This window comes from Mercenaria mercenaria, unplaced genomic scaffold (assembly GCF_021730395.1).
Source record: "Mercenaria mercenaria strain notata unplaced genomic scaffold, MADL_Memer_1 contig_4849, whole genome shotgun sequence".
Taxonomy (NCBI): domain Eukaryota; kingdom Metazoa; phylum Mollusca; class Bivalvia; order Venerida; family Veneridae; genus Mercenaria; species Mercenaria mercenaria.
The window spans coordinates 23,421-50,784 of record NW_026463110.1 but is presented as its reverse complement, the minus strand read 5'-3'; the positions used below and the strand labels follow the sequence as shown (position 1 = coordinate 50,784).

At 35.1% G+C, this 27,364-nt stretch overlaps 1 protein-coding gene and 1 long non-coding RNA gene across 2 annotated transcripts; both read right to left on the bottom strand.

Annotated features, from left to right (window-relative positions):
• Window positions 1-2,233: 2,233 nt before the first annotated feature.
• On the bottom strand, window positions 2,234-6,371 carry LOC128554224 (uncharacterized). Its single transcript, XR_008369557.1, has 5 exons — window positions 6,269-6,371; window positions 5,618-5,730; window positions 4,907-5,082; window positions 4,016-4,117; window positions 2,234-3,596 (listed from the first exon to the last, which is right to left on the bottom strand). It is a non-coding gene; the product is annotated as an uncharacterized LOC128554224 (long non-coding RNA).
• A 14,665-nt stretch (window positions 6,372-21,036) lies between these two features.
• LOC128554222 (uncharacterized) lies at window positions 21,037-27,092 on the bottom strand. Its single transcript, XM_053535472.1, has 3 exons — window positions 26,481-27,092; window positions 23,865-23,909; window positions 21,037-23,077 (listed from the first exon to the last, which is right to left on the bottom strand). Exons 1-3 carry the CDS (start codon window positions 27,034-27,036, stop codon window positions 21,441-21,443), a joined length of 2,238 nt encoding a protein of 745 aa, XP_053391447.1. The 5' UTR covers window positions 27,037-27,092; the 3' UTR covers window positions 21,037-21,440.
• Between the last annotated feature and the right edge of the window lie 272 nt (window positions 27,093-27,364).

Genomic DNA, 27,364 nt, shown 5'->3' with positions numbered 1-27,364 from the left:
GTAATCATTACCTAGAACCGAAATGTATCGGGCAAGTATGCTGAGTCAAATTTCGGAGTAAGTGTTTAAAGCAGCTAAAATATTACAACATTCCTGATTTATATTACACGACGACACGAGCTTTTCTCCTATGCATTACCTTAGAAATATGTGTGTGTGTGTGTTCGGGTTTAACGTCTTTTTCAACAATTTTTCAGTCATATAAACGACGGTGTCTACTTGTAGCAGTGAGCACAATGCCCAACTTTATAGTGCTGCCTCACTGGAATATCACGCCGTAGACACATGGCATGATACCCCACCCAGTCACATTATACTGACACCGGGCTGACCAGTCCAAACACTATCCCCTTAATGCTGAGCGCCATTTTTTACGTCTTTGGTATGACGCGACCGGGGATCGAACCCACGACCTCCCGCACTCGAAGCGGACGCTCTACCACTAGGCTACCGAGGCGGTTTCTTAGAAATATATATTTTATAATACATATTATAATGCATATAATAACAAGGAGTGTTTCAATAATGTGGATCCGTGAAAAGAACTGTCTCGGTTAGAAAGTAGGTTAATTTTACAGGAGTAGACCACAAAAATGTACAGATAAATAGTTTATTTTTTCTCCAACGTTAGTAAGGCAATATATTCAAGGGCGTTCGTCTTTTGTCAAATGACGAAAGTGTGTAACCCCTTGTACGACACTAGTATCGATATCTCATGTTTCTAGGTATCAAAACATAAATAGCATTACAAATATGCATTGAAGGACGTTCTTTGTTATGGATTAAGGAAAACATTTTCAAGTACTTCTTCGAAAAACGTTTAGTTACATCATGCTTCCAGGTATCAAAACATAAATGGGCCATCTATCAGTCTTTATCAAGGGCGTTTATTTTTATTAGGAAAATAGAGAAAAAGTGGAAAGTTGGTGTCCGAATTTAAATCGGTTATATTCATAATGACTTTATTTAAATTAAATACTGTAAATTGAACATAGATTTATTTTACGAAAATATATCATAGTGAAAATGATCGAGAAAAGTGAAAATGAATTTTAGTAAAATTTAGAAAAACAAACACTATAAACATGACATCAATACCCTTAGCCCTGCACGACCGAGGAAATGTCGACCGCCTAGCGATGCAATTATGCTGCACGAGGTTTCTTCTGTTTAAGGTACTGTTTACGAAGTGTCGATTTTCTTCTGTTTATACGAAGCTAAATGACTGTTACCTGCATGTACGTCTTCACAGATATTAACTTGATAACGTCCTTTCCGCTTTTCATAAAGGAATGGACCTTTTCACATAAAGAAATACAAATAAAATTACAAACATGTGCCATAAAAGTAATATGTATGCTATACACGAAACTTAAGGGTAAGTTTAGTTTAATAATATTTTATTGTATTTGTTATTAGGCATGTGTACAATAGTATGAACACAAAATTAACATATACAAATGGATTGGGCCACGAGTTATATCAAGGGTAAGTCAAGTTCCATTTGCGTGATTTTTTCATAATGATGTGAGTTCTAATGTTTAGGTTACTAAAGGAAATAAAATAGCTTGCCCAATATCAATTTCTAACCAAGGCTTACAGCTAGAGGTGATCCCTGTACCCAAAAATATCTACTATATTCCCCGCTCAAGGGAAATGTGACAGCGCTGTTTTAACGCTAAAACAAAGAAAACAAAACAGAAAATAAACGATATTCACAACAGCTCTAACCCTTCTGTCTTGGGAGATTTGTAGCAGAAAATAAGGAATTTTGTTGCGGGCCTACATTGCGATGCATGATGGTATGGTTATGTTGGGGAGCTCTGTGCTTCCGGGAAAACCTACACTTACCATGTGTCTGTAATACTTTTTCAAGACGTTTGCAACAAGAATTCTAAGCAAGCTATTTTCCAAACTTTATCTGAACGCTTCATAAAGATAAAATCAAGTAATTGATGAAAAATGATTCTAATGAATTGTTTGTAGTTCTTTAAACTTTAAACAAAAGAATTTTTATTCACCTCATATTGGACACCATCAATACAAATATAAAAACTACTAATAAAAGTACTTGTTATGTATGTATGAACATTTCTGAAAAAAAATGCTGTGTTTATACTTTTTGTTTTCCCTTTATCGGCCGAACATAATCGTGTCAGCGAAAATATATTACAATGTTGTCAGTAAGAAGGTAAGACAATTCATTTAATCTTACCTATACTAATTCCCTTACCTGAACCCTGTCTTCGTCAAATTTTCGAAATTCCGCTTCTCCTTAATTTAACCGTACACCATTCTGCTCATAGGTATGTGGAATGTTTCAATATGTCAGTTAGAGTGACGGTTATGTACACAAACTTGCGGAAAACTCAAACTCTTTGATTTATATATTATGGTTGAATTTGACATCCGATCCCGAGTGTGTTATTTTCATACATTCATTTCAATTTCAGGCAAACTACGACATATGAGTAAGACGCAGGTCGAGCAAAACCATTTACTTATAAGTACCCTTTCTGCATCGAAAAGCTGAACTGGTTAGCAGATAGACGCAACGTATTCCAGAAATGTCTCCCTCGAGAGAGAGCGAATTGTAGCCAACAGCGAACTCGCAGCTGAAGACGTGTTGCCGTAACAGCTATATAAGTAGTGCGGTACGGACTGTAGCTCGGCTTGACAACAGTGATAACTTGCAGCTAATGACATGTTATATAAATCTGTTATACTGATATAAGAATACTTGTCGTTCCTGTCGTGAAACAGTTAAAGGGAAGTAAATAAAATTTAAATAATTATATCATCTCTGTTAACCATTTTCTTTACCGGATAAAATAAATAAAACAATAACTCCTAAAAAGTATACACTTTATGAGATGTTTGAAGTTTTTGTGTTATAACTGAAAAAGTAAATCATACACCTGAAAATGAATCATACACTGTCTTTATGTATCTCGTTTTCATATTATTAAACGCCGCCAGTGACAACGTCGAAAGTTTAACATAATTGTCCGTTTTATTAATCTTTTAATTCTTACATCAGTATTAACTTATTAAATAAGTTAAAGTGCTTACATGTTATTATTGCTTAAAATAAATTTGTTATAATGATAGAAGATTCTTCATGTGGTACAATTTGCCGTTCTGGTAATGACAGTTAAAGGGAAGCAACTTGACTTTGATTTAAGATATCGAGAATATACTATAATACAACTTTGATCAGAAGAGATATGTAGTCAAGATCTCTTTAATTAATAGTTTTTAGTTTTCGATCAATACAATACCAATTGAGCTGTGCTCTTTCTCTGTATTACTTTAAATGTTAAACACTTTTTTCCATTCATTCTTCGTTTTAAATGATTGAGTTTTCAATTTAATGACTTTAGCACTGCTGGTTTTGAGCATACATTGCTGTTGCCGCAAAGGGGCACTTTTTCATTATACAGGTACCACTGTCGACTGGCATCCAGCTCAGGAATGGTAATACGGTTGGAGAATTTGCCTGTCATGCCAACCCGCTGCCTAAAATATTAATCTCCGTCTCTGTGTTGAAGTTATAATCCTTCAAGAATACTATACCAGGTCATGCAGAAGATATTCTGTAATGATAAATGTATCAAATATTTAAGACAAAGAACACAAATAACCTTTTTTTTGCAATCCTGAAAAACAGCTGCCCATAAGACAGCCCACATTTAATTACATTAAGTTATATTTTAGAATTTTATTACAGTAATGACAACCTCTTTTCATGCAAACTTTCAACTATCGCACATATTCTACATCAAGTAAGGGCCATGATTTTGGTCTCATTTTAACAAATAGTTCTTTAACCTGGTTAACAGTTATTGTATTACAATTGTTATTTCTGTTGAACTGGCTTGCACAAAAAGGAACAGAAAATGTGGTATCTTAATGCAAGTGGCCTCTTTACAGACATGACCTCTGCAGCAAGTTTTATTAATACTTGATTATTGCTAAAAACATAATTGCTTAAAGAGGCTCAAGCCAAATATACCTAAACATGTTCAGGACTGAATTCTGTATGCCCGGCCTCCATCAGGTTGTACTCCAAGTCATCATGTAGACCCATCTGATCATAACAAGCCACATTCCATAACTAAAATAAGGGTATATTTAAACAATGGATTCTTAGACAAAAACTTTTAAGTAGCAAAAGTGTAGTCCTTCGAATATAACATAGCATCACTTTATTAAAATAGAGAAAAGTGAAATGTTCACAGGTCGCTCAACACGACAAAAATGAAAATGTTGCAGGCTCGGTTTGATTGAGCCTGTTCATGGACGGTAGTGGAAATGCATGCTACCGCCACGCCCTCTAGCTCCGGGTTGAGCAGAACTCAACATGTGCACATGTTTTAAGTACAAAAAACAATTTAGAGACATCCGCAGATGTATTCAAACGGCGGTTAAAATGGAACCTTCAATGATACACGTTTTGAGGCGTGTAATTCTATGAAAAGCGGCGTTTGGTCCCCAGATAAAGTAAAGGGTTTGCCCCAAACGAGAAAACAATGAGCAGAAATAAACAAACTGGAATTTAGGAAGGGGATCTGAGGTTATGGAGCCTGCGTATCACAGGAACTGTCAAAAGACAAAATTAAAAAGCAGGCACCATATCTAAAACAATTAAATGCCAGCTACTCAGTTGATTTTTTTAATACAATATGTTGTGTAAGTATGCAATATTCAAATTGTAAATCAATGTTTATCAGTGGAGATATGATGTTTCATTTACATAAAAATATACACATTATATAATATAATTATAAAATGGAAACAAGTGACTTTCCAAACTGAAGTGTATAATTACACTGTGAAATTAAATATTTCATCATTAAATTCTGTGTGCTTAATAAATATTCCTTTATTTAATGGGAATTCTTACCTTATTACAACACTTTTCTTATCTTGTCCACTATAATTGTCCATATGTAATGAAACATTCTTTTCTCCATAGCCATGATGCTTGAAGTGATGGGGGACCATAGATACCACACTGTTTGCTCCTCTTCCAACAGTAGTACTGTGCTTTTCATACACTAGGTAGACAATCTGAGAGCCCTAAAAACAAGAAAAGTTTATAAGAAATGTATTAAAGTTCTCATCAAAAATGTAGTGAATAAACACTGACCAAAACAGTCCATCATTTCTTATAGATAATTCTTCACAATAATTTGCATTTATCTAAATTTAATTGAATACCAATTTACAGTGCTTATTATATAGCATCTTTATTATAAAGCAATGCAGTATTTTCAATCCCATTTCTGGGATTTACAAAAAGTTCAGTGAAAAAAAAACTCCCAAAGAAATTAGTAAAATCAACATGATCAAGTATTAACAAAACACAACTTCCTATAAATAATTTCACTTAACCAAATTTCTGTTTTAAGGTGTCACTGTAAATTCCAATGTAAAATGTGTACTGTAGTAGACCTGTAGCTTTTTTTCATAGAGTCATGATTTTTTTTTTGAAGACTGTAGAATTTAATTTAGTGGTATATGGAATTTCATAGTTAAAATTGATATTGAAAAAAATGCATTTGAGGATACTGACACTGATATGAATGTAACCAATAACTTTAAAATCTTATACCTGCATGAGAATTCACAGCACCTCCACTTGCTGAGCATAATTTGTGTAAATACTTGTTCAGCATAGTCAAAACTGCAGTGATCCTTTATATCTCTTACTTCCGGGTGGTTGTCCTGAAAAGTATAAACAAAGAATTTTTCATTTATTTAGTAGCCTACCAGCATGCTGTCTACCAGTACTGGCAGTAGTGAGAATGAAAAAAATAGAATCTAGTTTTTATTGTATTACAACAAAAAGTGACAGTTTAAAACACCACTTTTCCTGTGTTATTGTACTTTTCTTTTCCAATTGTCATAGATTCTACTGTATGTGCATAATGACCATGTAATTATTCACCAGTTCACATCTGTGAAAGTTTAAAAAAAATTATTCATGTTTTTTTACAATTTCTAGACAGAAAATTTCATACAGAATGTACTTAATTTAGTAGATTCCTGACTGTCTTGGCTACAAGTATATTCTGCCATCATGAAAATTTACAAATATACAGAAAAAATATTAAAAGTACTTGACAGCAGACAGTCGAATCGAAATGTCAACACGGCCATTTTTCGCTGCCAAGTTGTATCGTTACGTCAACAAACGAAGCGGTCTGTCTATTCATGTTTTACTTAAATTACGAATAAATTCAAAATGAAATTAAACACTTACCATAACAATCAATAAATCCGCAATGCACTTTAAATATCCGCGTATATTCAGAGCAATAACTGCATGTTTTCTCTGACCCAGTTTCATACATGTATACACCGTTTAATGGCGTGTAGATTTCAAAGGGAAACAATTCGCTAATTCACTCACTATTCGTGATATTTCACTACTAGTGCGACAACTAAATATTGAAACGTTTAAACCACAGACACTTGGGGTTCGGACCTCCACACACCCCATTCTCCTCCGCCCCTGGTTAAGTTTAGCCAATATATTTTAGCATTTTACCATGTATTGAGCATAGGTGACGATCATAAACGCATTTTGTAACATTTCAGCGTGTTTTTAAAAAATGTATTTTTACCATCAATGCTCTCAATATTACAAGATATGAATCATCGCACGAACAATGGGAACACTTGCTTGCGCTGGACCCTCGATTTGTGTAGCGCATGTCATAAACCGGGAACCAAAATTGTTACTCTTACGGCTATGTTAAACCAGATCATCACTTCTTTATGTAAACAAACCTCGTGTAACACGTGCTGAAGCGATAATCAGGTATAATGCAGTCGAAACGGTATCAATTTTGGTACCCGGCAACGATATGCGCAGTTCAAAGCAGGGATCTATTCGCAAGGATGTGTTCCATAGAACTTTGATAGATTGATTTATATTATTTATTGATTTCTCGTCGGAATACAAATGACAGTTGTCGGGACCGGTGTCATTTGACATAATGGTAACAGATCTGACGATTGATACCAGTGATTCATTGGCAGGGGTTCATTTAAACGTTTAACTGGCTATTGTTTCCCTAGTGTTCGTGAGATGTTTCATATCTTGTAATATTGAGAGCATTGATGGTAAAAATACATTTTTTAAAAAACACGCTGAAATGTTATAAAATGCGTTTTATGATCGTCACATATGTTTAATACATGGTAAAATGCTAAAATATATTTGCTAACCTTAACCAGGGGCGGAGGAGAATGGGGTGTGTGGAGGTCCGAGCCCCAAGTGTCTGTGGTTTAAACTTAAAAATCTTGATCCGATATTATTGATTTTAACACTAATGGCTGTTGCTTTAAAACAAATATCTAATTATAGTGACGTCAACTTCAACGTCATTTTACCGAAATCGAGGCTTGTGTCATTTGGGATAAAAATGTCATGGCGGGACACATATATGTAAATTAAAATCAAATACCAAATACATAAACTGGATGATCACTTGCTTGTAGAAACTGACGTTCAGCTGTTACTTTTACAACAAGATGACAATATTGATGCTTTCTAACAAGAAAGGTTCGTACATAGTTATGTTACCACACGTCTTTATTTCGACTTAACATTTAAAATTTGATTAGCCGAGTGGTAATATGTTATATCCTTAGAGTTTAAAAGGTCTTTAAAATGTGTGAACCAGATCATCTTACATGAATGCATACAAAGTTGTCTGTTACAATGCTGTTCATTACAACATTCAAAACAAGGTCCTGTCATTGCAGACCTGCCAAGAAGAGACCCAGACCTAACATTGTTACCCTTCGCAACAATGGTTTTACATTCCTGAAAGACATTTTGTTTGTTGGATTGTTTTTGGTCATGAATGACTACTTAACACTTCCATGGTTTAGGAAGACACTGGGCGCTGTCTTCGGCATTTCTCTTTCTGGCATGAAAATGAATCTTGGTAGAACCCCAGATCGTCCACAAGCGAACTATTTAGCTGTCTTACACAATACTAAAGACAGCTGAGTTACCGAGCTAGGTACTTTCGCAATGGAGTCAGGAAGTCAGCGATCCAACCACACACCGGCGGAAGCGCATTCACACAGAACAGTTGTTTTATAAATCAAAATATGATTATCTGACAAAATTTCAGTTTTTGTTTTAGTCTTACCATATTTAATTATTTAAACACTAACGAAAGCAGAATTTTAAAAAGGAATTTTGACATAATAATTTTAAAATGAAATATAGGTAATTTAACTGTAAAGAAATCAGCATATTTGTCTAGCCGAATGAAGTTATTGGATAATTCCGTATATATGCAAGATTATAGCCATATCATTACTATGTCCTAATTACTTTTTTAGATTCACTTATAATAAGTACAAACTTCTTATCTGTAAAAATATTAAATTAATATGATGACATGTACGTTTAAACCTCATGTTTTGTAATGAGTGAAACTTGACCATATACTCCACTACAATAGCTTATAATTTACAAGCAACATTAGAAGTTACCTTATCCAGCCGACATCCGAACGAATGTAAATATCCGTTTGGTGTTTGAATATGATCAGAGTAGCAAATATGAAATAACAAAATCTGGAACGACGAAGAATTAATTTTACAATTAAGGCACGCGTAGGACCACCGTTGAATGCCCTGTTAATTTCAAATGACATTCTTAAAAACGAGAGCCTGCATTGATGAATACCTCGCCCGCATTGCATGTTGTTGTAGACTTGCATTCGGAGATGTGGGTAGCATTGGTGCAGGTGTAACAGTCAGGCCCATCTGAAATAATTGTACGATAATAGATTCTAAAAACGAAACACCGTTTCTTAAACAATAGTTTAGAGTACTCATTTGGTTTTCATAGTCATATTTTCTTTAAAAAAAAAAAAAAAAAAAAAAAAAAAACTTTCGTGATGGTTCAGGCTTTAAAAAATCTTTGTTTCCGGTAACATGCTAATAATAGTTAGGATAGGTAGGTCGGAAAAAACATTTTTATGGGATTTATTTTTTATTAATAGAGACTTCAGAATTTTTTTTTGTCAGAAAAAAAAAAAACAAATAAGGGGAAAATGTCTTAAAAGCATCAGCAAATTGATTTCTAACATCACTGGCCATGTATAAAGCATAAGTTGAAAAAAAAATTCCAAGGCCATAAAATCATTTAGGGTAGGGCCAGAAAGTTAGGGAAGGTCGGGATACCGTAAACAAACATTTCTTACGCCTTAATAATAAGTTTCTCATTAGTTACACTTCTCGTAATAATCATTTTATGCATTCCTTAAATGCATGTTATTGATGCAAGAAGATTTCTGTTGCCAGTAATATGCTTCTAATATTTCTTTAAGGATGACGCACTCTTATCACAGTTATCAACCAGAAACAGATCTGTTGATCAGCATGACCTTGACCTTTGACCTACCGACCTCAGAATCAAAAGAAAATATCTGCCGGTTGCAACCATCATGCCTAGGAAGTCTGTGGTTATTGAGCTGGTGTTCTTGAGTTATTGATCGGACAAGCGGACAGGACAGGCGGACAGACGGATGGTCTAGTTACTCTGTCGTACTCCGGGGGCGTAACTATTCCTGATTTTCGTTAAAGATCAAAGTTTAAAATGACTTGGTTATTTAATTTGTTTATTTAACACTCGTCTGTTCTACCGATGTTTATAAAAATGACAAACACAAGACACCCTGAAATAGATAAGGATCCTACAACAATCATGAAAGTAATAAAACAAGTGTCACAACGACACTATTTAGGTCATACGGCGACTTTACATCATTTATGACCTGCATACCTACTATCATATAAGAAATAACATCGTTCGTGACTTACATACATACATTATACACGTAATAATATCGTTCATGACTTATATACCTACTATCATACAAATAAAATCCTCTATTATGTCTTACATACCAACCATGGGGCATGTTAAACATCGTTTATGTGTTACATACCTACTGTCAGACAAGCAAAAACATCGTTTATGTGTTACATACCTACTATCAAACAAGCAAAAACATCGTTTATGTGTTACACACCTACCATCAAACTAAGAGTAAGAACGCTTATGACTTACATACCTAACCCATGTGGTACAAGTATTAATATCTTTTTTTCTCTCACATATCTACTATATAGTTGTAAACACCATCTTAAAGTATTTGAATAATGTTTGTTTAATGAAAATACACATAACCATCTGCATTTGGTTAGTGTAAGAACTGTTTCAACTAAATTATGCAATAATTTTGCTTCTGTTTTGTCTACAAGCTAAAAGCTGCTTTGCAAGAGAATGAAGACAAACCATAATACAGGACAGGAATAAGAGACAAATGAACGAATTAAAATAAAGTAACTTATCTGTCGATATTTTCATATTTGCCGCACCACACATTTGACGACACAGCCTTCCACTCCCCACGACAGCACTGGAATAGCAGAAAACCGGGCCTGGTGGAAACTAGCACACGTAAGTAAGATAACGAGTGACCTCTTCCGCAAAATGCCAAAAATTGTCCAAAATCATTTTGAATGTTTGCACAACTCAGGATTTTCAAGCGTTTGCATGAGTTATCAGTTGTTCCTAAAATTTGAGTGAAACCTTCTGTTTTTATATAACGAAAACATTCTTTCGTATATTCGAATTTTTTATTTAGCTATAGAGACGTCTCTTATGTCTGACTACAGTCCTTTGTCAAAATGAATGATAGATTTGTTGTCTTCCTGATGCCTTGGGCAGAATGAAAGATTATAAATCTATTTCGAAAACAAAGACTTGTGGGGGATCTAAAATCTTGAAATATGAATATCTTTTTTATTTCAATCTGTCTTCTTTACGACGTTTTTTCTCTTTGTCCCAACTGAGAAAAAAAGCTTGTTTGTGTTTATTTGATTTTCGTTTCTCATATCGCAAACCGTTAAAAAAAAAAGTAATACCTAGTCAGATGAATTCTAAAATGAGGACTTCGTTCACTCCAAGGAGTAACTGCAAAATATGTGTATGGTAAGAACGAAACCTTTATTAATTATCAGAATATGTGTATGCAAATTGCTTAATTTTACTCTCCACACTTCATTCCTGATAGAATTAATCCTCACGAGGGACAGTATGAGGGAACAAATGTCAATTTTCCTTTTTAATGGCTGAGCGCCAAGCATGGAAGCTACTTGTTTCGTTTTGCTATGTCTTTAGTACAGCATGGATTATCGAACCAACGGCCTCCCGCATTCGAAGCGGGCGCTCTACCACTAAGCTATATTTACGATTGTTACAGTAGGAACAGCAGTGTCTCTGCTATAATCGTTGAAAATTATAACAGAAACTACTGCTATTTTTGCCATAACAACAACAGTAACTACAGAAACTGCTGTTATACGATATATAGCTGGATTGCTTGTTAAAAAGCAGTTCATATTGCATTTCGGTCCGATTTTCAATATGCCAGAGATATACATAGATATCTTTGTTTCGCACCATAATTGGATCTATTTAGGCTATCGTCGACTGTAAAATCAGTTTAACAATTAATGCTTGACGTATTTGTTACCTTTTAATGTGTCGTAAAATGTGATAGAATCTTTGTTACCTCTGTAATTTACAAACATCTATGAGACCGGACACTTGAGGATGCTTTGAACTATGTCGATATATTACTGGGATGTTGGTTCAATAAACAGTACACATTGAATTGCCAACGATTCGTCTATATAGCCACGAAAACAAACACAAAGTAGGAGGGAGGCAAAAGGGGAAGTGAGGAGGAGGTAAAAACGCTTACAACAAACATACGCAACAGACAATTCAAGACAGACAAAAAACCATTTGAAAATATGTGCACCGCCTTGGAACGGTCAGTAACCTATATGAAGGAAACTGTGGGTTTAAAAACGCGTTTAGGGCATGCCAACCTCGCACTTACCCCATTTTCAACAAGTTAAACAACACCATGTAAATAAAATCCCCGCTGAGAAAGGCTCTAACATTAGCGCAAAAGTACTAGATTAATTACATGTATGTAAAACATAAAACTCAGGTAAATCTAAGGAATAATAACACCAATGTACTCAACAACTTGTTTGAAGTCAGAGCACCAAGAGCCTAACTTTTAAGGGGGCGACTAAGAAGATGCAAAACAAATTCTAAATATATATTTTGGTGCTCCAGACAAGATTTGGTCCAGTTTGGTAATGGGCGGGGACTGTATGAGATACAGTATGAAATAAGTTTTAGCTTAATGCATTAAGTATCGGCCAAAAACGATCAAAACTGTTTAAGATCGTTATTGTTCAACTTTTTGTGTCGACAAATTGAGCTTGCTTGAATCATTGCTTCTTTTGCAGGAGGTCTTGAGAATGCATTGAACCACGTTGCTAGAATTTTAATTCAATAAAAAGGAACAAACTACATTACTGTCGGATTTTTATTATGCCGGCGGCACACATCAAAAGGAGGTTAGACTATGAAATTTGAATAAATAATGGTGCACAATTACAGCTGTATTCTGCGAAGGAAAGTTGGACTCATCTAAAGAGTTCAACTTAAGTCACCGCGTGTCTTTTTGCATTCGAGTTTGTTGCCAATTTTGTCGTACACCTGGATCTGCACGGGTTAAATGTTCAATCCTGGAAAACGGTAATTACAATTTGACAAGAGTGTCCTTTTGCGCTCAGACATTAAATATTCGGGATAACCGACACCATGTAACGTATTCTAGTGGCCTGATGGTGCACCTGAAGTTTGTCTTTAAAACACAACACCATTATGACAGTTCTAACATTTTTATTTTCTACGAAGAGCAATGCACAGTTACTTATAATGTTCAGTCGAGTTGTAACGTAGTCTAGTGGTATGGTGGTGCACCTACCGTTTGTCTTTAAAACACAACACCATTATGACATTTTTAACATTTTTTCTACGAAGAGCAATGCGCAGTTACTTATACTGTTCAGTCGAATTCAAAAGATATAATTAATGTTCGATTAGCCTTTTAAAATAGTTCTGTTCACAACTCTGTTAATACAATTTCTTAGTTATAAACGTATTTCAGCCTAGCTTTTTACAATGCTTTTTGAGTTTCAGCTCCTGAGCGCGGGGCGACTATGTCCCTAGCCCGTCACCTGGGTTGCTCTCCCCTGATCACAGTGTATATTGAGTTTATATAGGATAATACAGGAAAACATTGCAGACACATTTTTCAACTTCCCTCAGATTAGTAGTTAAACTTTAAAAAGTTAGATAATTCACGGATGTGACCCTCAGGCTACTGAAGATTGGACAGGTTTTGTGTGACTCCTAGCCATTACACTACAATCATTGACTTTATTAGTTCAATGAAAAGAAAAAAAGTCCTATTAAGACAACTCTAGACTATCTTGAAGTCTTTATAATACTATAAGTGCTGAAATAACATTTTTATTGACAATGAAATAAGTCAACGCACTTTTAAATGAAAACAAAATAATAAGTAAATGTTATAAATCTTTTATATTTTTTCACTCATAAACACAATGTTATAACTACGTAGTTCTAATATAATTATCAATGAACTTATACAGTCACAAAATGTTATTTAAGGTATTAGGCCCATAACAGAGTACCTCCTTTTTCAAGAGTATTCAGTTCCTACCATAAACCTACTCTGACTGCAATTTTCAGGGGGCGTAGGTTCAAGCCCCACTGGGACCAAAATTTTCCCCCTTTTCCTTCTTTTTTTTTTCTAGTAACTTTTTACTTCTTTCAATACTTGTTATTGACTCATTGTACAAAAGTGGAAAGAATTCATTTGATAAGCGATTTCTTCCTGTTCAAAGTAAATTTACCTCTGAAACAGAAGGGGTAGAGTTAGACATCTTCAAAAATATTGAGTTACATGCGGTAAAAGTTCTCTTTTTTGCCTTCATTCTTTAGATTACATTTTGTGGAAGAAATGTAGGTAGGTTTTACTTCTGCCCCAAGGGTATTTTTGAATGAAGTGAGCAAAATTCAGAACAGACCCATAGGATTCGACCTTAACTTTTCAATGTTGGAGTTAGAATTCTGGCTCATTAAATCCCTTTACTTGAGGTACCCTAGAAAAAAATAATATTGACTGTTTTATTTTAAGTTTTATAATTGTTTACCAATAGTCTGATGTTTCTTTCATAAAATAATAATGGTAAAATGAATTCTCTGCAAACATTTTGGATAAAGGCCGCTTCTTTGAAATTTGTCTCTACTTGAGCTTGAGGAAATACCATAAATTACACAAAATTTATAAAAAACGGCACGGTAAAAGTTTTTAAAAATTCGCAACAAAGTGCGATGCACGGTCAACTGTAAGAATATACCAAGCAAATGCCATTTTCAAACAGGAGGGCCAAGATGGCCCTAGGTCGCTCACCTGAGAAACACACCATAACACAACATATTAAACAGAGTAAACACGTTTGACCTAGTGATTTCATGGAAAAAAATATTCTGACCAATTATCATTTAAATTGGAGCAAAAATCTAGAGTATAAGTAAGTATTTTCTTTGATTTGACCTAGTGACCTAGTTTTTGACCCTAGATGACCCATATTTAAACTTGACCTAGATTTCATCAAGGCTATCATTCTGACCAAATTTCATGAAGATCAATTGAAAAATACAGCCTCTATCGCATACACAAGGTTTTTCTTTGATTTAACCTAGTGACCTACTTTTTGACCCCAGATGACCCTTTTCAAATTCGGCCTAGATTTCATTAAGGTTATCATTTTGACTTAATTTCAGGAAGATCAATTGAAAAATACAGCCTCTATCGAATATACAAGCTTTTCCTTTGATTTGACCTAGTTTTTGATCCCAGATGACCCATATTCGAACTTGACCTAGATTTCATCAAGGCAATCATTCTGACCAAAATTCATGAAGATTAATTGAAAAATACAGCCTCTATCGCATACACAAGGTTTTTCTTTGATTTGACCTAGTGACCTAGTTTTTGACCCCAGATGACCCATTTTCAAACTCGGCCTAGATTTCATCAAGATAATCATTCTGACCAAAATTCATGAAGATTAATTGAAAAATACAGCCTCTATCGCATACACAAAGTTTTTCTTTGATTTGACCTAGTGATCTAGTTTTTGACCACAGATGACCCATATTTAAACCTGGCCTAGATTTCATCAAGATAATCATTCTGACCAAAATTCATGAAGCTTAATTGAAAAATACAGCCTCTATCGCATACACAAGGTTTTTCTTTGAGTTGACCTAGTGACCTAGTTTTTGAATCCAGATGACCCATTTTCGAATTTGGCCTAGATTTCATCAAGGTAATCATTCTGACCAAAATTCATGAAGATTAATTGAAAAATACAGCCTCTATCGCATACACAAGGTTTTTCTTTGATTTGACCTTATGACCTAGTTTTTGACCCCAGATGACCCATTTTCGAACTCGGCCTAGATTTCATCAAGGTAATCATTCTGACCAAATTTCATTAAGATCAGTTGAAAAATACAGCCTCTATCGCATACACAAGCTAAATGTTGACAGACGACAGACGACAGACAGACGCCGGACATCGAGCGATCACAAAAACTCACCTGTGCATTGCTCAGGTGAGCTAAAAATCACTATTAGGGGCCTAATACCTTAAATACACAAATTCTGCAATTTCATTTTAACACTTTTTAAATACTTTTCGAAATTCCACAATTCGCATACAAATGCCCCAAACAAGGCAAATTAATTTCAGTTTAATAATTAATATTCTTAGGAAACGCCAAAGTTCTAATTCATTTCAAAACAAGATCAAAGTACAAAGTTCTTAGAACTGGCTTTAAATTTTTAGATAATTTCCAAACAAACAAGATGTGTTTAACTAGAAGGGCGAAGAAATAACTCATAAGTTCTATTTACAGCAAAACACTAAAAAGCTGCAATCTGATTGGACAATTATATTTTCTCAATCATCAAATGCAAGAACTTTTTTTCAATGTGTTTTCCTTATCGATATTAACCAGACTAACTCGAAACTCTGATAACAACGCTCTACATGTAATTGCCCTTTAAAGAGTGCAAAACAGTACCATTACAAAGATATTTACACAAAGCAACATATTATTTTCTTAACCAAAACGCGTGTTTACCAGAATACAATAGATTCGAAGGCAATTTAAACATTAATGCTGGGCGCTATTCACATGTTTTGCTCTATTTAAATTTTTTAAACTCTCAGAAATAAATTAAAACGCACAAAATAGATTTGATGACTGAAAGTAAGTTAATGGGTTAATTAATACACTTTTAATCGCCGTTATTAGATCAGGTCTAAATGGTTTCAACCGCACCTTGGAACATAATGTGTGAAATAAAATGGTTAAACTTTAATATATTTGCTGAACATAACAGCTAACCCTTCATTTGCTATTTCCCCAAAACATATATTTTCAAAATTTCTGAAAATATGTTATTGCAGTTTATCGTGCACATAGAATAATATGCTGTTAATAACTGTGAAACTTTGAATAAAATTGAAAACCGACATCATATATTAAATGTACAGATACAACAGAATCGGTAGGCTGAAAATGTCTCATAATGAAGTGCTAAGTATATACAATACATCCGCTCAACACTTGCCTTTTATTTATCAAAATTGGAAATTTTGTGATTTTTTTTTGCACTGGTGTCAGCGCAGATTTGTGGAATTTTCAAATATACCTTTGCCCCCATAAGTGAATTCGGTTAAAATTAAATTTCGAAAAAAAGTTTGCACGGTTTTACATTGTTTAGAACCTCTGGTTTGATATTTCAAACCTTCTGGGGACTTAAAACACTAATTGACGGCACAGCAGCTCAGAAATGTTACGATGAGGACACATCAAGGAATGAAAGTCAATATACACTCACATTTTTTTAAAAATTCTAACATCATAAACCGTGTTTTAGTAACGTTAAAGCATCATGTCCGTTATTCTTAACCCACGTAGCGCATATTTAGCCAATCAGCTATGCATTTTGTCAATCAGATGGATGCTTAAATTTGGAGGGTATTTTAAATGTCCTTACACTAATACTGCAATCATTTTTGAAAGGTCATAAAAAGAGAACTTATAATCTAGCGACAAACGATAAGGGGGGGGGGGAAAAAAGTCATCGTCGCCCCTGTCGAGAAAGATCATTTAATATTTGTACGATATTTAATTTTTGTCTTGTAAAAATCAATATCTACACGTGTAAAGTATTTGTAGCTGTATTCATCCGTTTTTAAAATAAACCACAGCTTTTATGTGTATTTTTGACTTAAAAGAGTGATGTTGTAGTGAAATGATAAAAAATCATATCTTTACGTAAGCAATGTTTTTGAAATTTTAACATACTGTTAAGGTGACGGATACTGCTACTTTCACACTTCATGCAGAAATGAGGAAGGGTGGGATTTTTAAGCAATTGATGATTGGAGGATAAAAAGCCTATTCCTAAATTGATATAATACTCATGGACACCTGTAGTAGTTAGTACTTTGTGGATAAGGATGTGGTACTATGAATGCAATAAGAAAACAGAGGTATTCGTGAAAGTACATAAAAAACCTAATTATTAAGCTTTTGTGTAAAGAAAAAGCAGATTTTGTAGAATACCATTGTAACAGCAAATGTTGTACTGCTGAGTTTTTCTTTCTAACGTGCTAGATTTGCTTAAACAAATTACAATCATCTCAACTCGGGGCCAACTCCATCTTTCTCATTGATAAAAATGTAAACTGACAAATCTGAGTGGGATTAGCATCGCAAGGGCATAACATGACATTCTACGGAATGAATGCCTTAGTACAGGTCTCTAAGATGCTAAACTTGTCTGGTGAGTTAAATACTTAACGTCGATCACTTGAAATTGATCTTGAAAGAAGTGGTTATTTTAGTTTATTTACATGATTTTTAAGTTTTTCCGCGACTTCTCGACGATTCTCTGCAAAAAGCATTACTGCGCCGGACGAACGGTAACTCTAATCGTACAACGGGAGAAAACGGGAGAAAACACAGGTGTCAGTAAGTGTATATTTAAAAAAAACAACAACAAAAAAATCAACATTGTTTATAATTTCTTATCAAATAATGAATCCTATTGAGACAATGTGTCTTCACTGTCTGTAAGTTATTGATTCCTATGGACATTTATAATAAAATATTACTTAGAGCAGACTATATTCCTAATCGAAGTATGTTTTGATATTTGTGTGCATGGTTTTTCGTGAATACCAAGTTGAAAATTCATAATGGAATCATTTCTAGGCCCTTATTGCAAGCTACTCGACTTTGTATTAATAATTGTTTAATGCACTAAGGGGAATATATACTCTTTTAGTTTTGGAGTGTGGCCTTCCTTGACCACCACTTCTTTTCTTATGCACTATTTTGTAAACAAACTAAATACCGTGTTTTAGCTTTGGTATTCAAAATGAAAATAAAGATTTGGACTTATTTCACTTTTTTCTTCAAATCTGAATCTGTAGGATATTGATAAATGTTCAGACAAGGTAAACTGCTATTATTTTCACATAAAACATTATTAATTGTTGACTTTAAACAATTTGTTGACTTAAAAAACGATTCATATATAATTAAATAATAACGTCTTTATTCAGTTTTTTCATCTTTATTTTAGTGAGCAATTCTTTGTGTACAATACCCATTTCATGTACCAAAACTTTGTATTTTCTTGCAGATAGATTTTGTCATACCCCAACCCCTTTTGTCTAATTTCAAATTCTGCGTCCCCTTTCGTCCCCTTAACAATATGTTGATCTGAGTGTCTTATTGATTCCAGACAATTACATTAAGAAGTTTTAAGATATTGACATAATGGCAAATGGCGGGAAAGCTCTTAAGTATATTTCTAATGTGAACGAAACATACACTCTGGAAAATTAAAAACGCAACATTCATTTACTCTCGAAAATTGTGTATAAATATTTTGATATGCATCTATAAATATTTTTCATCAAATCCGATCTAATAAGGTGGTTTTGTGTAATACTTGAAGCGTTAGCATCGTGGAGCTCATTCACGCAATGTCTACAGTGCGCATTTCAATTTGAAGACGATTTCAAACTCACTAAACATTATTCCTTTCATAAAATTTTCACGTATGTAGCTTTGTTATCGTCTTTAATTCTTGCCGAAAGTAGGCGTTTCTCAAGAATGTTATGCTGAATAGTTATAACATCACAAGATGAAACACCATTCAGTCATTTCGGTATGACACGAAAAGGGAAATCAGAGCATACCCATCCCCTTCATTTTTAACAATATTTCAATTTTGCAAATATCTTACACAATCTGACATTTGTTTTCTTCAGAATGTATTTATTTAAAAAGAAAGGAAATCAGCTGAAAACAGGAAGAATCACACTATCGTGTTATACGTATACTGTGCAGACCTCGTGCGACTTAATTACGTCTACATCAACAGTAATCAATTCAAACTTTAACAATTTGGAATCCTTTTCAGTTTATTTATGGTTTAACGTCACAACAGGATAGAGAGTTTGATTTCCTACCATTTACTTTAAATATTGGTGCCTACATAATATTCAATATCAAGTTATTTTTATGTGCCCGAAGGTGGGCATATTAAAATCGCACTGTCCGTTCGTGCGTCCGTGAGTCCGGTAAATTCTTGTCCGGGCTGTAACTCTTTCATCCATAAAGGGATTTTGAAATAACTTGGCATAAATGTTCATCATAATGAGACAGTGTCAAGCGCAAGACCCAAACCCCTAGCTCCAAGGTCAAGGTCACACATACAGGTCAAAGGTTAACATGGTCTGTTTCGTGTCCGGTCCATAACTCTTCCATCCATGAAGGGATTTTGAAAGAAGTTGGCATAAATGTTAACCATCATGAGACGACGTGTCATGCGCAAGACCCAGACCCCTAGCTCCAAGGCCAAGGTCACACTTACAAGTCAAAGGTTAACAGTATGTTTCGAGTCCGGTCCATAACTCTGCCATTCATTAGGGGTTTTTGAAATTATTTGGCATAAATGTTCATCATAATGTGACGACGTGTCATGAGCAAGACCCAGACCCAAGGTCAAGGTCACACTTGGAGGTCAAAGGTTAACATGGTCTGTTTCTTGTCCGGTCCATAACTCTGCCATTGATGAAGGAATTATGAAATTACTTGGCATACATGTTCCCTATAACGAGATGAGGTGTCATGTGCAAGACCCAGACCCCTAGCTCCAAGGTCAAGATCACACTTAGAAGTCAAAGATGTTTTATGTCTGGTCCATAACTCTGCAATTTATCAAGGGATCTGAAAATAATTTGACACAAATGTGAACCATATTGAGATTTTGTGTCACACTTATGACCGAGGCCTCTTAGGTCAAGGTCACAGAATGATATGTGATTTGTTTGCGAATACAACTGTGGCATTCTTGGGCCTACTTCGGGGGCATTTGTCACCAATAGTGACAGCTTTTGTTAGTCATTAAAACTTCTCCAATTTCTAGATTCACCAACAGTGACAGCTGTTTTTAGTCATTAAAACTTCTCCAATTTCTAGATAGATTTTAGCAATACTGATTTTTCTACATAAATGAAAGTGATGGTTAAAGCTACAGACAAATTCGAATAGATTGGATTTTTGTAAACGTGGAAAATATCATAAGCTTAGCGAAGAGTTTGTTGCGATCAAGATATAAAAACACAAAGTCCTAACTAGACAATTAAATGTTGCAGTCAATATCATCTTTAGATTCTAATTTCTTAAGAATCACGTCCTCTAAACCAGTATTTGAGCCGTGCCATGAGAAAACCAACATAGTGGGTTTGCGACCAGCATGGATCCAGACCAGCCTGTGCATCCGCGCAGTCGGGTCAGGATCCATGCTGTTCGCTTTTAAAGCCTATTGGAATTGGAGAAACTGTTAGCGAACAGCATGGATCCTGACCAGACTGCGCGGATGCGCAGGCTGGTCTGGATCTATGCTGGTCGCAAACCCACTATGTTGGTTTTCTCATGGCACGGCTCATTTATAGGAACTTTGAAAGCGTACAAAATAATTGCACACTATGTTTGATACAGATCAGGTAATGTGCAACATCCCATACGCCCGCCAGCACCTGCTTAGGCGGAACTCGATTCTACAAAGTCACTGATAAGAATGGACTCCATGATGCCGCAGGGCTAGAAAATATAACAATACTGTGTCCCAGTATTCTGGAACTTTTTACTGCAGCCGCACTGCACTAAGTCTTGCATGAAATCGTAGATAAGATACATAACTAATAATATAAAACTTTCGAGCTATAGAGCCATAATATTTTGAAATTTTGTCATTGAATTTCTTTTATTGTTGTTTTCAACACTTACATTTTTCTGTTGTTCAATGAACTATTGGAGACAATTGTGTCCTTACAAATTATCACATCACTACTTTAAATAGTTGTAAAACGCTTTTTCCTTTTACATTGTTCGAAATGGCTAGCCTCGATTTGTCCTTTGAAAAACAAATGATGTAAGGATACTTCATATCTATCTTATGAGATGCTAAGATATGTCCTGTCGAAGTAATCTGTACAATGCTGTCTGGTTCGTTACTACAAACAAATATACAATCAAACGGTCCAACTGCAACACCTTGCGGTTCTCTAATTTGTTGGTCCTTAATATCGACTCTGCTGTTGGTCGCGGTGTCGTATATGAAAACAGTATGGTTTTCTCTATCACTGAGAACCACCTTGTCACTGTTTCTTATATATGTACATGCGATGTCAGCAGGATACGTTTTGTTTGTAAAGTTGAAACTGAAATCTTTCTCTTCTCCTGATATAGTTACAATACGAAACGGCCTGGATTCATCGACAGTTCCAACAACAAAGTGTCGATCATCTTTGGTACATATGGAGTCATATTCTGCCGTCACTTTGCATGTCCTGATCAAAGTTATTTCATTACGTTTACTGACACTTAGAAAGTCTATCTTGTAGTCACCACCACTTGTTATCGCCACTTCCTCCGCAGATACAACAACTACACTCTGTGGATAATACGATAACTGAAATGATCGTACTTTCTCAAGCTTCTCATTGTAAATCAAACATTTCTTGTTCTTATTATCTACGGTAACCAGTCTACCGTCCGGCAGAAAATCCATACCTGTGTAAAACGGATGCTTTTTCTCTTTAATGCCCTGCTTAATTTCCAGTTTATCGATCTGAAACAATTGTACCGGTCTGGTTCCTGGTACCTCCACTCGTACTGGGAGAAGTTCAGAATGAAAAGCAATTTGTTCTGGTAATTTTAATTCAAGATGTAAAGCTACAATATTAATATCTGTTAGGGATTGCAACTGATTCCTAAATTCCTCTATCCGGTATTGAGCAATTAGCTTTTGTGAGGTTGTTCCACATTTCGTCATATTAATCAGTAAAAGTTTCGCCTGCTCAGATTTCTCCATGACATCCTCACAGTTTTTACGACTTTTCTTTATTTCTTTCAATGTACTACTTTTCATTTCAGTAGCTTTCTCTTTTATCTTTTGTGCTTCAGAATCAAAAAGTTTCAACAACGCATTTCTATATTCATCTAACATTGCAGGAATACTTTCTACATTCTTGTTTACATCTCTTTCAATGGAAGACAACCATTCAATAAGCAGGTGTGCTTCGTTTTGAAGTCGAGGTATTTCCATTGATGGATTGTGTTTAGACTCGCATGTGTCTTCAGAAATTGATTCAATTGTACCGCAGTGTTCATGTTTCTCCTTTACACACACCTCGCAGCAAAGTTTGTAGTCAGGTTTGCAGATATGTGTTACGCATTTTTTATGTTCATCACACTTATCATAACCCTTCATGTCTAGCTTAAATGGCCTACCTTTCTCTATTCTTTGTCGGTTGTGCGTCTTCTCAACAGTATGGATACGTTGGTTGCATTCAGTGCACATAAACTTACAGCAGGCTTCACAATAGAATGTTGCAGTTTTGCCTACGTTGAAACAAACCTCACAGTTGGGCAAAGTATCGGGAAATATAGAATGTGTGAAATCGTCTGTGTATCCTAATAAAATACTAATGTGCTTTAGTTTCTTTCATTAGAAACTTGAGATATAGTTCATTTGTAATGGTTTATTAAGCAAATACAACGGTAAAAGATTATTGTACAAATATCATATGACATTAATACATAGAATGTAGAATATTTTATCTCATTTAGTATAGACACTTCGTTTTTGAAATGAACTTTTTCAGTCAAAAAGTATATATATTTATCGCTACCGCCCACTTAGCTCAGTAGGTAGTGTGTGTGTGTGTGTGTGTGTGTGTGTGCGTGTGCGTGTGTGTTCGGGTTTAACGTCTTTTTCAACAATTTTCCAGTCATATAAACGACGGTGTCTACTTGTAGCAGTGAGCACAATGCCAAACTTTATAGTGCTGCCTCACTAGAATACCACGCCGTAGACACGTGACATGATACCCCACCCAGTCACATTATACTGACACCGGGCTGACCAGTCCTAGCATTATCCCCTTAATGCTGAGCGCCAAACGAGGAAGCTGCTAGTACAATTTTTAGAGCGTTGGTCTACGGATCGCAGGGTTGTGAGTTCGATCCTCGGGAGGGGCGTTAGTTCTCCGTGACTATTTGATAAACGACATTGTGTCTGAAATCATTAGTCATCCACCTCTAATTCATGTGGGGAAGTTTGCAGTTACTTGCGGAGAACAGGTTTGTACTGGTACAGAATCCAGGAACACTGGTTAGGTTAACTGCCCGCCGTTACATGACTGAAATACTGTTGAAAAACGGCGTTAAACCCAAAACAAACAAACAAATATATATTTACCAGCCTGCAGTTTCTGGAATTCCCCCATTAATCTCTGCTCAACATCTGCGAAAGAAATATTTATATAATATGAAACAAGAAATATTAGAAAAACCGATGGTTGCTCCCCGAAATTTGCATATTAAAAGAATAAGTTTACTGACTGGGCACATATAATCTAAAGAGCAATCTTTCACTGAAAACTCCAACGGGTAATGGATTGAAGCGTCTTATAATTTTTGCTGAATTCCAGGCAGTGGTTGCTGAGAAATTTTCCTGACTTTGATAGAGCAGTAGTTTAAATAAGAAATACGGGACGGATGGACGGACAAATCTACGACTATATATGCTTCCGGCAGCATAAAGTTCAGTTTATTTTCATTAAACATGGTAATATTGGCGTTATCTGGACATATTATCTGGCGTCATACAGACGCCGTCAAATAGTGTTTCCCTACTTCATCCACTTTTTATATAATGCAAAAGCTGTATTTTTAAAACGCAAAATAATGCCCCTGGGTGTATGACCAAAGAAAGTGGGGTTTTCAGGTTTTCAGTTTTAGGTAAAGATCATATGAAAGTCATGGTCATGTACATATAAGTCAGTTTGTAGGTTGTTGAGTGTGAGAATTAATTAAATTGTGACGTTTATGTTGGCTGTAGGACAAAGAAATGCTGTTTATTAAGTTTTTAAGTTTGGAGGTCAAGGTCATATGAGGGTCAACGGATGGATAATTCAATTGCTATATGCCTGGGGGAATGAAAACCATACAAGAATCAAATAATATATAGCAGAACCATGGCTAAATGTAAGGATAACGCATATTATTTCGTTTATAAATTCTGCAGAACTCTGAAAGATTGGCGGGTTTATTCTTCTGTTAAAACACCCACTGAAAATGACAAAACTGCAGTCGTACGCTAGAATACACTCAAACACTTCCAACTGGTTATACACAGTGTAGAACAATTTATTTGGGTTACACCCTCATGAAATTATTCTGCAGGCGTATAACATCTCAGTGGTATCTAAATACATTAAAACAAGGTTTTGCTTAGACTGGCATCAGTCGTTAGAGTCATGAAATGTAAAGCACTTGGCCATAAAATCAATCCTCTCTGATACCACTTTCTGAAAAAATTTACAATATCTCTTGCCTCTGCCTCAGATGAGCCTAGAGACAGTGTTTTTCTGAGAAAATATCAGTGTCAGTATGAAGAAATTAATATTATTACAGATTATTTGATCTCAACAGACTTTGTAATTATAGGTTCTGCTATATACGAGGGTTGATCCAAAAGTAATTTCACTGCGTCCGTGGTGCGCTTATTCATCTGAGTGTAATAATAAAAATATATCAAAATGTACAAACATTCAATTCCGATAATATGGCAAAATATTTATTTCCGGCGTTTTTGCGTTTAAAATGCACATGAATTCAAAAAATACCACTGACGCTATGTCGCCGCACGCTAAAATATTATTGGTTCATTAATAAAACTGTCAAATGCAGCCACTGATCTTTATCAAAATAACGCAATGAATCGCATGAAATTCTTACAATGTGACATCACATATCTGCGCCGTTTGCTGTTGAAATTTTATTGACGTCATCGCTCGCTGAAGATATCTATGCAGTGTTAACGCTTGTTTATGCTTAGAGCAAATATGTTTATTTCTGACAAAACATGGAACAGCCGACTAGTATACAGGTGGTATGAGCGTTTCAGTGACAGCGATGAGTTACTAGAGGATCGCCAGAGAACAGAAAGACCTTTGATTTTGGCGCCGTGTGATTTTGCGCTTTTTCCTCAACTGAAACATAAACTCCAAGGGGTTCATTTCCAGGACTTTGATCATTTGAAATTTTTTGTAAAAATGTATTTTCATCCTTTTCAAATGACTGGTATGTTACTGCTTTCCGTAAATGGATGAGTGTTGTATAGAAAATAAAGGACGATACTTTGAAAAGGAATGAATATTTATAGCAGTCAGTAAGAAACGTCGTATCGGACGTCAATAACGTCAGTGGCGTGCGGCGATCGCTGCAAATATGCCTTCTGTATATGTCAATATCATTAAAAATACACAACATATCTTATCGATATTTACAGACAATATAGCAAATAGATAAAGGTACTTCGTTATGCAATTTTGTTTATCTCTTTTCATTATACACGATTTTACAGCTACAGTGACATTACTTTTGGATCAATCCTCGTATTGTTTCTTAATTAGACAGTTAGGCCTATTAACAACAGCCAAATATATATGTTATAGAACTGACATTTGGGTACTGTGATCAAACAATGGTTTTCACTTTTGATGTTTTTCATGCACAATGTCATTACGGTTTATAGTTTGTTATTCCATTCCACTTTTTCAGAAACACGAAATAGGCAACATTCTGTATCACTACTTGTCTCATTACAAGATCTGATTTTAACTCTCTATACCTTATAACAATGAAGTGCTTCAAACATATATCTATCTTGATTGCATGAAATCGTTTAAGTACTATTATACAAAAGAAATATCTCTCTTTTAACTTAAAGTACATTCAACAGTAAACCTAAAACATTAAAATGTTACGTTAACTGCTTGTACTAAATGTATATAACAAACCATCTTTTTACCTGATAGGGATTCTTGTAATCGGTTCTCAGATGCTTTGACTTCTTGCACAATATCTTCAGATTGTTTTTCCAACATTCCTTCAAAATCTTGTAACAGCTCGTCTTCATTTCTAAGCTCCTTTACATATTTTAAAGCAGTTGCCTCGTCAAGTGGCTCGCTTGTGAACTGCTGTATTAACTTAGAGCATTCAGTCTGTAGAGTCACATCAAGGCCTACGCACAATTTCGTCAATGCGTCTTCCAGATCTGTTTTCAATATATTGTAATCAGTGAGTTCAACTGAAGCTGTGGAGTTATGCGCCAATGTGTTTCTTGTTTCCTTTAGTACTTTAATATACTGTTTGTCAGCTGTAGAAAGAATCATCACATCTTGAAGAACAACTGTCAGCAAGGAAAGATCAAGGTCTTCAACATCAGGGGTTCCAATCTTAGGAAACAGTATGATATACTGGGACTTTATTAGCTTCTTCTTCAGTTTTGGTTCATGAGGTTTCAGGATGACATCAAGTGTAATACCTGTAAGTTCTCTATCAATGATACCTTTACAAACCAGCATCCCTCCTTGAACGAGGGTCAGCAGAAGCCGTATGTAATATTCAGTTTGTACATTCATCTTCTGAAATGATATATTTATTAATGTTAATCTTCAACAGCAATTTAACCGCCTTAGCAGCCTAGTGGTAGAGCGCTCGCTTCGAGTGTTGGAGGTCGTGGGATTGATCCCTGGCCGCATCATAACAAACACATCAAATGGTACTAGCAGCTTCCTCGCTTGGCACTCAGCATTAAGAGGAAGGTGTTAGACTGCCTGGAGTCAGTAATATGTGATTGGGTGGAGTATCATGTCATATGTCTACAGTGTGATATCTTCTCATACTTATTGC

Bases quoted from the DNA above. Each gene is read 5' to 3' on its own strand.
- LOC128554222 (XM_053535472.1), bottom strand. From the start codon at position 27,036: ATGCTGGTTTGTAAAGGTATCATTGATAGAGAACTTACAGGTATTACA. The intron at 23,910-26,480 runs GTAAAAAGATGG...TTTCTTTCGCAG, and splicing joins ATTACAAGAATCCCTATCAG to ATGTTGAGCAGAGATTAATG. The intron at 23,078-23,864 runs GTAAATATATAT...GTATTTTATTAG, and splicing joins ATTCCAGAAACTGCAGGCTG to GATACACAGACGATTTCACA.